This window comes from Oncorhynchus clarkii, chromosome 3 (assembly GCF_045791955.1).
Source record: "Oncorhynchus clarkii lewisi isolate Uvic-CL-2024 chromosome 3, UVic_Ocla_1.0, whole genome shotgun sequence".
Taxonomy (NCBI): Eukaryota; Metazoa; Chordata; class Actinopteri; order Salmoniformes; family Salmonidae; genus Oncorhynchus; species Oncorhynchus clarkii.
In genome coordinates this window covers 61,119,895-61,132,877 of record NC_092149.1, presented here as the reverse complement: position 1 = coordinate 61,132,877, position 12,983 = coordinate 61,119,895, and the positions used below count along the sequence as shown (strand labels likewise).

Genomic DNA, 12,983 nt, shown 5'->3' with positions numbered 1-12,983 from the left:
GGTTTGGCGACGAGTATGAAGCGAGGGCCAGCCAACGAGAGCGTACAGGTCGCAGTAGTGGGTTGTATATGTGGCTTTGGCGACAAAACGGATGGCACTGAGATAGACTGCATCCAATTTATTGAGTAGGGTATTGGGGGCTATTTTGTAAATTACCTCGCCGAAGTCGAGGATTGGTAGGATGTTCAGTTTTAAAAGGGTATGTTTGGCAGCATGAGTGAAGGATGCTTTGTTGTGAAATAGGAAGCCAATTCTAGATTTAACTTTGGATTGAAGATGTTTGATGTAAGTCTGGAAGGAGAGTTTACAGTCTATCCAGACACCTAGGTATTTGAAGTTGTCCACATATTCTAATTCAGAGCCGTCCAGAGTAATGATGTTGGACAGACGGGCAGGTGCAGGCACGATCGGTTGAAGAGCATACATTTAGTTTTACTTGTATTCAATAGCAATTGGAGGCCACGGAAGGAGAGTTGTATGGCATTGAAGCTCGCCTGGAGGGTTGTCAACACAGTGTCCAAAGAAGGGCCAGAAGTATACAGAATGGTGTCGTCTGCGTAGAGGTGGATCAGAGACTCACCAGCAGCAAGAGCGACATCATTGATGTATACAGAGAAGAGAGTCGGTCTAAGAATTGAACCCTGTGGCACCCCCATAGAGACTGCCAGAGGCCCGGAAAACAGACCCTCCGATTTGACACACTGAACTCTATCAGAGAAGTAGTTGGTGAACCAGGCAAAGCAATCATTTGAGAAACCAAGGATATCGAGTCTGCCGATGAGGATATGGTGATTGACAGTGTCGAAAGCCTTGGCCAGGTCAATGAATACGGCTGCACAAATCAAAATCAAATCAAATGTATTTATATAGCCCTTCGTACATCAGCTGATATTGCAAGTTCAAATCACCGAGCTGACAAGGTACAAATCTGTCGTTCTACCCCTGAAAAGACAGTTAACCCACTGTTCCCAGGCTGTCATTGAAAATAAGAATTTGTTCTTAACTGTCTTGCCTTGTTAAATAAAGGTTAAAAAACAATATATATATATTATCAAAGTGCTGTACAGAAACCTAGCCTAAAACCCCAAACAGCAAGCAATGCAGGTGTAGAAGCACGGTGGCTAGGAAAAACTCCCTAGAAAGGCCAAAACCTCGGAAGAAACCTAGAGAAGAACCAGGCTATGAGGGGTGGCCAGTCCTCTTCTGGCTGTGCCGGGTGGAGATTATAACAGAACATGGCCAAGATGTTCAAATGTTCATAAATGACCAGCATGGTCAAATAATAATAATCACAGTAGTTGTCGAGGGTGCAGCAAGTCAGTTTGCTTTTCATAGCCGATCATTAAGAGTATCTTTACCATTCCTGTTGTCTCTAGAGAGTTGAAAACAGCAGGTCTGGGACAGGTAGCACGTCCGGTGAACAGGTCAGGATTCCATAGCCGCAGGCAGAACAGTTGAAACTGGAGCAGCAGCACGGCCAGGTGGACTGGGGACAGCAAGGAGTCATCATGCCAGATAGTCCTGAGGCATGGTCCTAGGGCTCAGGTCCTCTGAGATAGAGAAAGAAAGAGACAAAGAGAGAATTAGAGAGAGCATACTTAAATTCACACAGGACACCAGATAAGACAGGAGAAGTACTCCAGATATAACAAACTGACCCTAGCCCCCCAACACATAAACTACTGCAGCATAAATACTGGAGGCTGAGACAGGAGGGGTCAGGAGACACTGTGACCCCATCCAATGATACCCCCGGACAGGGCCAAATAGGAAGGATATAACCCCACCCACTTTGCCAAAGCACAGCCCCCACACCACTAGAGGGACAGCTTCAACCAGAGACAAGGCCGAGTATAGCCCACAAAGATCTCCGCCACGGCACAACCCAAGGGGGGGCGCCAACCTAGACAGGAAGATCACTTCAGTGACTCAACCCACTCAAGTGACGCACCCCTCCTAGGGACGGCATGAAAGAGCACCAGTAAGCCAGTGACTCAGCCCCTGTAATAGGGTTAGAGGCAGAGAATCCCAATGGAAAGAGGGGAACAGGCCAGGCAGAGACAGCAAGGGCGGTTCCTTGCTGCAGAGCCTTTCCGTTCACCTTCAGACTCCTGGGCCAGACTACACTCAATCATATGACCCACAGAAGAGATGAGTCTTCAGTAAAGACTTAAAGGTTGAGACTGAGTCTGCGTCTCTGACATGGGTAGGCAGACCATTCCATACAAATGGAGCTCTATAGGAGAAAGCCCTGCCTCCAGCTGTTTGCTTAGAAATTCTAGGGACAATTAGGAGGCCTGCGTCTTGTGACCGTAGCGTACGTGTAGGTATGTACGGCAGGACCAAATCAGAGAGATAGGTAGGAGCAAGCCCATGTAATGCTTTGTAGGTTAGTAGTAAAGCCCTTGCCTTAACAGGAAGCCAGTGTAGGGAGGCTAGCACTGGAGTAATATGATCAAATATTATGGTTCTAGTCAGGATTCTATGCAGCCGTATTTACCACTAACTGGTTTATTTAGTGCTTTATCCGGGTAGCCGGAAAGTAGAGCATTGCAGTAGTCTAACTTAGAAGTAACAAAAGCATGGATTAATTTTTATGCATCATTTTTAGACAGAAAGTTTCTGATTTTTGCAATGTTACGTAGATGGAAAAAAGCTGTCCTTGAAACAGTCTTGATATGTTCGTCAAAAGAGAGATCAGGGTCCAGAGTAACGCTGAGGTCCTTCACAGTTTTATTTGAGACGACTGTACAACCATTAAGATTAATTGTCAGAAGATCTCTTTGTTTATGCACAGTATTGTTTCTTATCGATGGCGGTTAAGATATCGTTTAGGATCTTGAGCGTGGCTGAGGTGCACCCATGACCAGCTCTGAAACCAGATTGCAAAGCGGAGAAGGTATGGTGGGATTCGAAATGGTCGGTAATCTGTTTGTTGACTTGGCTTTTGAAGATCTTAGAAAGGCAGGGTAGGATAGACATAGGTCTGTAGCAGTTTGGGTCAAGAGTGTCCCCCCCTTTGAACAGGGGGATGACCGCAGCTGCTTTCCAATCTTTGGGAATCTTAGACGACACGAAAGAGAGGTTAAACAGGCTAGTAATAGGGGTGGCAACAATTTCGGCAGATCATTTTAGAAAGAACGGGTCCAGGTTGTCTAGCCCGGCTGATTTGTAGAGGTCCAGATTTTGCAGCTCTTTCAGAACATCAGCTGACTGGATTTGGGAGAAGGAGAAATGGGGAAGGCTTGGGCGAGTTGCTGTGGGGAGTGCAGGGCTGTTGACCGGGGTAGGGGTAGCCAAGTGGAAAGCATGGCCAGCTGTAGAAAAATGCTTATTGATATAATTGCAGTGGACATTAGATACATAATATGTACTTTTATTAAGTACATAATGTACCTACACTGCAGTTAAACCATAATAGTTTGGGAGGCCAAACCGTTTCGGACCCTAGAGACAATTTTGTCAGAAGACCGATTTCGGGATATCTCATGGTCTGACAAACCACACTCTAACTCTCTTAACTTTCACCGCAGAGGAAGTGCGACATCAGTGGATGTGGTGGATTTGAGACACATCCGATGTAAGAACAGATCAGATTGTTTTATTATGATAATTAGATTTCCTCTGGGGCGCGAACATCATCCTTAGGGGGTTAAACAGCATGATCATTACCAAGGTGCACCTTGTGCTGGGGACAATAAAATGTCACTCTAAAATGTGCAGTTTTGGCACACAACACAACGCCACAGATGTCTCCATTTTTTAGGGAGCATGCAATTGGCATCCTAAATGCAGGAATGTCCACCAGAACTGTTGCCAGAGAATTGAACGTTAATTTCTCTACCATAAGCCGTATGGTAGAGAATTTGGCAGTACGTCCGACCGGTCTCACAACTGCAGACCACGTGTAATCAAGCCAGCCCAGGACGTCCACATCTAGCTTCTTCACCTGTGGGATCGTCTGAGACCAGCCACCCGGACAACTGATGCAAATGTGGAATTGCTCAACTGAAGAGTTTCTGCATAAACTGTGAGAAACCATCACAGGGAAGCTCATCTGTGCGCTTGACATCCTACCAAGGGTCTTGACCTGACTACAGCTCAGCATCGTAACCTACTTCAGTGGGCAAATGCTCACCTTCGATGGCCACTGGCACGCTGGAGAAGTGTGCTCTTCACGGATGAATCCCGGTTTCAACTGTACCGGGCAGATGGCAGACAATGTGAATAATGCCATGTGGGCAAGTGGTTTGCTGATGTCAACGTTGTGAACAGAGTGCCCCATGGTGGCGGTGGGGTTATGGTATGGGCAGGCATAAGCTATGGACAATGAAAACAATTGTATTTTATCTATGGCAATTTGAATGCACAGAGATACCAAGATGAGGTCCTGAGGCCCATTTTTGTGCCATTCATTTGCCGCCATCTCCTCATGTTTCAGCATGATAATAATGCACAGCCCCATGTTGTAAGTATCTGTACACAATTCCTGGAAGCTGAAAATGGCCCAGTTCTTCCATGGCCTGCATACCCTCCAGACATGTCACCCATTGAGCATGTTTGGGATGCTCTGGATCAACATGTACCATAGCGTGTTCCAGTTCCTGACAATATCCAGCAACTTCGCACAGCCATTGAGGAGGGGTTGGATAACATTCCACAGGCCACAAACAACAACCTGAGACAACAACTCTATGAGAAGGAGATGTATTGCGCTGCATGAGGCAAATGGTGGTCACACCAGATACTGACTGTTTTTTTTAATCCACGCACCTACATTTTTTTTAAAGGTATCTGTGATGTGACCAATAGATGCATATCTGTATTCCCATTCATGTGAAATCTATAGATTAGGGCCTAATTTATTTATTTCAATTGACTGATTTCCTCATATGAACTGTAACTCAGTAAAATCTTTGAAGTTGTATTTGTATTTTTGCGTTTGTATTTTTGTATTTTTGTCCAGTGTTTAATCATCTTTAGGAGAGCCAATCCTTTTGCCAGCTATCTTTTTGAGAAAATAAAGTGTTACCTCTTAAACAAAATCTCCTTCTCTGAGCAATTTTATTAGTATAAAATAATAGTATTTTTCAATTTTTGGAAGCATACAATATAGCTCAGTATTTTAATTATTTATTTCATATGGTCTTTTTTGCTCATTCATATCAAGGGTGACAATAATTTTATACCTGAATGTATGACAATGTGTTTTACATATACATGCAGGATGTTCAGAAGCTTCTGTTTTACTCTTTATGTGTAGAACACAATATGGCCACACATGCATCTGTGACAGAAAAGCATACAGAGACAGAAATTAACCATTTAAAGTCCACATCGAGCAGTAGGCCCCTATGCTGTGTTGCTGTGTCAGGACTTTACACAATGAGAGGCCACAGATTCTTTTGGTTTTGGTCAGGTATAAAGGTAAGTGTTAAAACAGACAGGAATTCAGTGCAGTCACAGTGCAGTCCTGAAGAACAAACGTCATCATGATGGGCAAGGTAGGCAAATTAAAATATTTTGCCCTCGGTTTCTTTTATCTACATTGCATACCTTATGTGATAGACTATTTGACATCTACAACAATTTCATAATGTCAGAAAGAGTTTCAGGTAAAATGTAGTTCAATGCAGATGTAGTTCATTATCATAGCTCAGTTGTGCATTGTCAATTGTAGCTCCTCTGCTCTTTATAACAGTATTACTGACAAAATGTTTGTCATTCAAAGTTGTTGACTATTTGGGGCGGCAGGTAGCCTAGTGGTTAGAGCTTTGGGCCAGTAACCGAAAGGTTGGTGGATTGAATCTCTGAGCTGACGAGGTACAAATATGTTTTTCTGCCCCTGAACAAGGCAGTTAACCCATTGTTCCTAGGCAGTCATTGTAAATAAGAATTTGTTCTTAACTGACTTGCCTAGTTAAATTAAAAAACATTTTTTTTAAACATTTAAATTCCCAGATCATCTTCTACGAGGACAAGAACTTCCAGGGTGGTTCCTATGAGACCAGCTCCGATTGCCCTGAGCTGACCTCCTACCTGAGCAGGTGCCACTCCTGCAGGGTGGAGAGCGGCAACTTCATGGTGTACGATCGCCCCAACTTCATGGGAAACCAGTACTTCATGAGAAGAGGAGAGTACTCCGACTACATGAGCATGATGGGAATGAACGAGTGCATCAGGTCCTGCCGCATGATCCCCGTGGTAGGTTGATCATTTATATATCTAGTCTTTGAAAATAATGCTTTAATGGTAGTGTTCTCCTACAACATGAGTTTGTTGATTATTTCACTAATCAATTAAGTAACCCTATACTGTACTTTCCTCCGGACAGCACTGTGGAAACTTTAGGATGAGGATCTACGAGAGGGAGAACTTCGGAGGTCAGATGCACGAGATGATGGACGACTGTGACTCCATCCAGGAGCGTTTCCGCATGTCCGACTGCCAGTCCTGCAATGTGATGGACGGCCACTGGCTGATGTACGAGCAGCCCAACTTCAGAGGCAGGCAGATGTACATGAGGCCTGGAGAGTACAGGAGCTTCAGGGATATGGGCATGGGAATGGGAGGCATGAGTGGTGGCATGAGGTTCATGAGCATGAGGCGTATCATGGATAACATGTCCATGATGTAAATGCTCCAATGTTGTATAAAAAAATGTATTTTTGATTAGTCTCTGTGGGACAATTCATGGAAGCGAAAACAATAAAACTCTGAGTTTCAGTGATTTGTTATGAGTGACAGTATATTTATTTTAATTTAAATGCCACCGCACAATGTTTAAACATCAGAGTAATCTACTACAAAATACTACAAAATATATTGTTATACATACAAAACTATATAATACATAAAAATAATAAGAAAATAGAATGAAAAAGGAGCATTTTTGTGATTTGTTTTTAAAGGCATACATTTTTCTTAAATTACTTATTCAAGTATCTGCAATATGGTTGCTTTTACAGCAAAAATGTCGGTAAATTGTATTCACATCGACAGAGTTACACCTACAGTAAAACAATTGTTTCTTAATTTTTTACATAAATTCAACAAATTCATATTTAAAACTAGCTAGATTCATCACCATACAATAGTTGCTTATGTTGCTTTTGCCAAAATAGTTGGATGGTCAAGTACTATAGGAAGGCACAAAGACTATCTTAACATAAACAGAAAGTATGCATACATACTTGCAAGTAGGCTCTATTCAGAAAGCAGGGCTGTCAAAGTTAATGTGCTAATGAATGCAAATTCAGTTTAAAATATCCTAAAAAGTTTAACACAGTTAATCATGTTTCCTTATTTTGATCGTCACATATCCCCACCACTCAAATACATGGATTAAACAGCTCTGAGAAACTATGTAACGGAACATTGTACTTTACTAAAACTGCAGTTGTTTCATATACGTGACATGCTCTTAGATGTGATATGTACTGTTTTACTGAAATAACCAACAACAATTAAATTGTGCATGATGGCCATTCTAGAAGTGATGATGTGTTGATTCTAGAAGGGATGATGACATCAGAACTGTTGAGCAGGTACACTACATAATCTTGTTATTTTTAGTCATACCCATTTGCATGTTCTTTTTAATGTCAGTTAAAAGAACAAGCGGTTAGACTAGCAGGGGTGGAATTGGGAAGGGGACACACGGGAGTGGGAGTTCCGAAAAGTGGGTGATGAGAAGCTGTCAAACAATCTCACTGTAAAATATAAGCCTTTTCAACTTTAAAATATTTGTTTCCAGATGTACATAAAATGTTGGGTTGTATGAACTTGTATATTATAATGTTACAAATCTTTTGTTACCTTTTTTTCCAACTCAACTTGATTTACTGATTTGATAACTTTTGACAACCTTTTAAGAAAGCAGAGTATTTTATAAACTCGTTCTCTCACTGTCAACTGCGTTTATTTTCAGCAAACATGCAAACATGTGTAAATATTTGTATGAACATAACAAGATTCAACAACTGAGACATAAACTGAACAAGTTCCACAGACATGTGACTAACAGAAATTGAATAATGTGTCTCTGAACAAACGGGGGTCAAAATCAAAAGTAACAGTCAGTATCTGGTGTTGCCACCAGCTGCATTAATTACTGCAGTGCATCTCCTCCTCATGGACTGCACCAGATTTGCCAGTTCTTGCTGTGAGATGTTACCCCACTCTTCCACCAAGGCACCTGCAAGTTCCTGGGCATTTCTGGGGGGAATGGCCCTAGCCCTCACCCTCCGATCCAACAGGTCCCAGACGTGCTCAATGGGATTGAGATCCGGGCGCTTCGCTGGCCATGGCAAAACACTGACATTCCTGTCTTGCAGGAAATCATGCACAGAACGAGCAGTATGGCTCATGGTGGCATTGTCATAATGGAGGGTCTTGTCAGGATGAGCCTGCAGGAGGATACCACATGAGGGAGGAGGATGTCTTCCCTGTAACGCACAGCGTTGAGATTACCTCCAATGACACAAGCTCAATCCGATGATACTGTGACACACCGCCCCAGACAATGACGGACCCGCTCCAGAGTACAGGTGTCGGTGTAACGCTCATTCCTTCAACGATAAACACGAATCCTACCATCACCACTGGTGAGACAAAACCGTGACTCGTCATTGAAGAGCACGTTGTTGCCGGTGATGTCTGGTGAGGACTTACTTACAACAGGCTTACAAGCCCTCAGTCCAGCCTCTCTCAGCCTATTGCGGACAGTCTGAGCACCGATGGAGGGATTGTGCGTTCCTGGTGCAACTCTGGCAGTTGTTGTTGCCATCCTGTACCTGTCCCGCAGGTGTGATGTTCGGATGTACAGATCCTGTGCAAATCAAATTTATTTATAAAGCCCTTCTTACATCAGCTGATATCTCAAAGTGCTGTCCAGAAACATAGCCTAAAACCCCAAGCAATGCAGGTGTAGAAGCACGGTGGCTAGGAAAAACTAACTAAAAAGACCAGAACCTAGGAAGAAACCAAAAGAGGAACCAGGCTATGAGGGGTGGCCAGCGGAGATTATAACAGAGTGGAGATTAAATTCAGTCAGGAAGTTAAAGCTTGGTCGCAAATGGGTCTTCCAAATGGACAATGACCACAAGCATACTTCCAAAGTTGTGGCAAAATGGCTTAAGGAAAACAAAGTGAAGGTGCTGGAGTGGCCATCACAAGCCCTGACCTCAATCCCATAGAACATTTGGGGGCAGAACTGAAAAAGCGTGTGCGAACAAGGAGGCCTACAAACCTGACTCAGTTACACCTCTGTCAGGAGGAATGGGCCAAAATGTCACGTTCTGACCTTAGTTCTTTTGTTATGTCTTTGTTTTAGCATGGTCAGGGCGTGAGTTGGGTGGGTAGTCTATGTTCTTTTTTCTATGTTGGGGTTTTGTGTTTGGCCTGGTATGGTTCTCAATCAGAGGCAGGTGTCGTCCGTTGTCTCTGATTGAGAATCATACTTAGGTAGCCTTTTCCCACCTGTGTTTTGTGGGTGATTATTTTCTGTTCTGTGTTTTGCTTCACCGTTCAGGACTGTTCGTTTTGTCGTTTTGTTGTTTTTGTTCAGTGTTCAGTATTCTTATTAAAACAATATGGACACTTACCACGCTGCGCATTGGTCCTCCTCTTCTTACACCCACGACGAGCGTTACACAAAATTCACCCAACTTATTGTGGGAAGCTTGTTGAAGGCTACCCAAAATGTTTGACCCAAGTTAAACAATTTAAAGGCAATGCTACCAAATATGAATTCAGTGTATGTAAACTTCTGACCCACTGGGAATGTGATGAAAGAAATTAAATGAGTGTTTACTAGGAATAAATGTTAGGAATTGTGGAAAAATTAGTTTAAATGTATTTGGCTAAGGTGTATGCAAACGTCTGACTTCAACTGTATGTACACACAGTACCAGTCAAAAGTTTGGACACACCAACTCATTAAAGGGTTTCTCATCGGGTCATCTGATGTAGCACTCATCTGATGCAGCACTCTTCTTCTTGGTAAAATATCCCTTACACAGCCTGGAGGTGTGTTGGGTCATTGTCCTGTTGAAAAACAAATAATAGTCCCACTAAGCACAAACCAGATGGGATGGCGTATCGTTGCAGAGTGCTGTGGTAGCCATGCTGGTTAAGTGTGCCTTGAATTCTAAATAACTCATCGACAGTGTCACCAGCAAAGCACCCCCACACCATAACACCTCCTCCTCCATGCTTCACTGAGGGAAATACACATGCGGAGATCATCCGCTCTCAAAGACACGGCGGTTGGAACCAAAAATCTCCAATTTGGACAGCACACCAAAGGACAAATTTCCACCGGTCCAAATTTCCATAAGTCCATTGCTCGTGTTTATTGGCCCAAGCAAGTCTCTTCTTATTATTGGTGTCCTTTAGTAATGGTTTCTTTGCAGCAATTCGACCATGAAAGCCTTATTTACACAGTCTCCTCTGAACAGTTTATGTTGAGATGTGTCTGTTACTTGAACAGACACATGATCTGTGAAGCATTTATTTGGGCTGCAATTTCTGAGGCTGGTAACTCTATTGAACTTATCCTCTGCAGCAGAGGTAACTCTGGGTCTTCCATTCCTGTGGCGGTCCTCATGAGAGGCAGTTTTATCATAGCGCTTGATGGATTTTGCGACTGCACGTGAAGAAACTTTCAAAATTCTTGAAATGTTCTGCATTGACTGACCTTCATGTCTGAAAGTAATGATGGACTGTCATTTCTCTTTGCTTATTTGAGCTGTTCTTCGCATAATATGGACTTGGTATTTTACCAAATAGGGCTATCTTCTGTAAAACTTATCACAACACAACTGATTGGCTCAAACCCAGTTAGAAGGAAATAAATTCCACAAATTAACTTTTAACAAGGCACACCTGTTGAAATGCATTCCAGGTGACTGCCTCATGAAGCTAGTTGAGAGAATGTCAAGAGTGTACAAAGCTGTCATCAAGGCAAAGGGTGGCTATTTGAAGAATCTCAAATATAAAATATATTTTGATTTGTTTAACACTTTTTTGGTTACTACATGATTCCTTGTGTTATTTCATAGTTTTGATGTCTTCACTATTATTCTACAATGTAGAAAATAGTCAAAATAAAGAAAAACCCTTGAATGAGTAGGTGTTCTAAAACTTTTGACCGAGAGTGTATATATACATTAATCTATGTGATTGTAAAATATTTTCTTAACTATTAATATAATATATTTTCTTTGAATTTATTGAATGTACCAAATGACTTAAAGCTATTCACAGTCACCAACCAACCCATGAAACCAAAATTCAAGCTGTTTGGAAAGATTTATGGATTATGTCACAGCTATAGCATAAAAACAAACTCAAGCAAAATAACACTTTTATTGAACATGTTTCACTAAAATACCTAGTGTGTTCTGACATATGTACAACAGACCATTGTATACTATTTCCAAAAGCTCAGTTGTATTTACTTCTCAATGCAAACCCCCATTCTAAAGTCTTCATGGGATCCAGTCACATGGAAATGTAGGGAAAGCACTTCAGCACTCTATAGGCAGTGTTGCTGGGTCAGGGGTTTACACAATGGGGCCACAGATTCTTTGGGTTTGGTCAGGTATAAAAGTAAGTGTTAACACAGACAGGACATCAGTTTAGCAACAGCACAGCTCAAAGAAACAATCGCAACCATGATGGGCAAGGTAGGCACAGCGTTTTAGCCTACAGTTTTAAGTTTATTGCTTGAATAATGGCTGGTTTAGTCAATTACAATGGCAATATCTTTCAATTTCATTCTTTGGTAATAATTTTTACCAATGATTTATTTTTGCATTTTCAGATCATCTTCTACGAGGACAAGAACTTCCAGGGTCGTTCCTATGAGACCAGCCAGGACTGCCCTGACATGTCCTCCCACCTGAGCAGGTGCCACTCCTGCAGGGTTGAGAGCGGCTGCTTCATGGTCTACGACCGCCCCAACTTCATGGGAAACCAGTACTTCATGAGGAGGGGAGAGTACTCAGACTACCAGCGTATGATGGGAATGAACGACTGCATCAGGTCCAGCCGCATGATCCCCATGGTAGGTTGAAAATATTTAATCTTTAAAATAGCATAATCTTGCTCCTGAAAATATAAATCTCATATAACACAAGTTTACACATGATTTATCTGATCAATGAAACCTATTATTTCCTCCGTACAGCACCGTGGAAACTTCAGGATGAGGATCTACGAGAGGGAGAACTTCGGAGGTCAGATGCACGAGATGATGGACGACTGTGACTCCATCCAGGAGCGTTACCGCATGTCTGACTGCCAGTCCTGCAACGTGATGGACGGCCACTGGCTGATGTACGAGCAGCCCCATTACAAAGGCAGGCAGATGTACATGAGGCCTGGAGAGTACAGGAACTTCAGGGATATGGGCATGGGAATGGGAGGCATGAGCGGTGGCATGAGGTTCATGAGCATGAGGCGTATCATGGATAACATGACTATGTAATTTCCTCAATTGTTGTATGAAAATTGTTGATTAAACGTATTTACACTGCTAAATTGACTTCTTTTTGTGATTATCTTACTGAGAACACTCCATGTTTAAGCATTTCACTATTTCAATCCCTGCATCTTTAACATTTCAAAGCATACAATGGATGTACTGTATGCTCGATGTACGATAATATCCAGTGATATCTCAGATCTAAATACATATGTATTTCTTTAGATGTAAGAAGTGAAGAATAATAAGATGGCGCGGACAGAAATGGTCAACATCTTACTTGCTCCAAATTGACTTTGCTATTTTGTGACTTTTTTTGCTTCTCCGTATTTTTTTGTACAGATAGCTCACACCATTATAATTTTGAACTACAACTCGACCTTGACTTCGACCTCGATTTCGGCTCCTACGTCAACTCAGCTTTTCCCTTGTTTACACCGGACCCTACTCCATTGTTCGGGCTATTTAAGCGCTGCAAGATGAGATGAAGGAG

General features: G+C 42.4%; 2 protein-coding genes across 2 annotated transcripts; both read left to right on the top strand.

The window, feature by feature from the left end:
- The first annotated feature begins 5,414 nt into the window (after positions 1–5,414).
- LOC139400685 (gamma-crystallin M3-like) lies at positions 5,415–6,730 on the top strand. Its single transcript, XM_071145380.1, has 3 exons — positions 5,415–5,504; positions 5,962–6,204; positions 6,335–6,730. Exons 1-3 carry the CDS (start codon positions 5,493–5,495, stop codon positions 6,635–6,637), a joined length of 558 nt encoding a protein of 185 aa, XP_071001481.1. The 5' UTR covers positions 5,415–5,492; the 3' UTR covers positions 6,638–6,730.
- A 4,909-nt stretch (positions 6,731–11,639) lies between these two features.
- On the top strand, positions 11,640–12,546 carry LOC139400697 (gamma-crystallin M3-like). The gene is made up of 3 exons (XM_071145389.1): positions 11,640–11,690; positions 11,828–12,070; positions 12,194–12,546. Exons 1-3 carry the CDS (start codon positions 11,679–11,681, stop codon positions 12,491–12,493), a joined length of 555 nt encoding a protein of 184 aa, XP_071001490.1. The 5' UTR covers positions 11,640–11,678; the 3' UTR covers positions 12,494–12,546.
- The last annotated feature ends 437 nt before the right edge of the window (positions 12,547–12,983 follow it).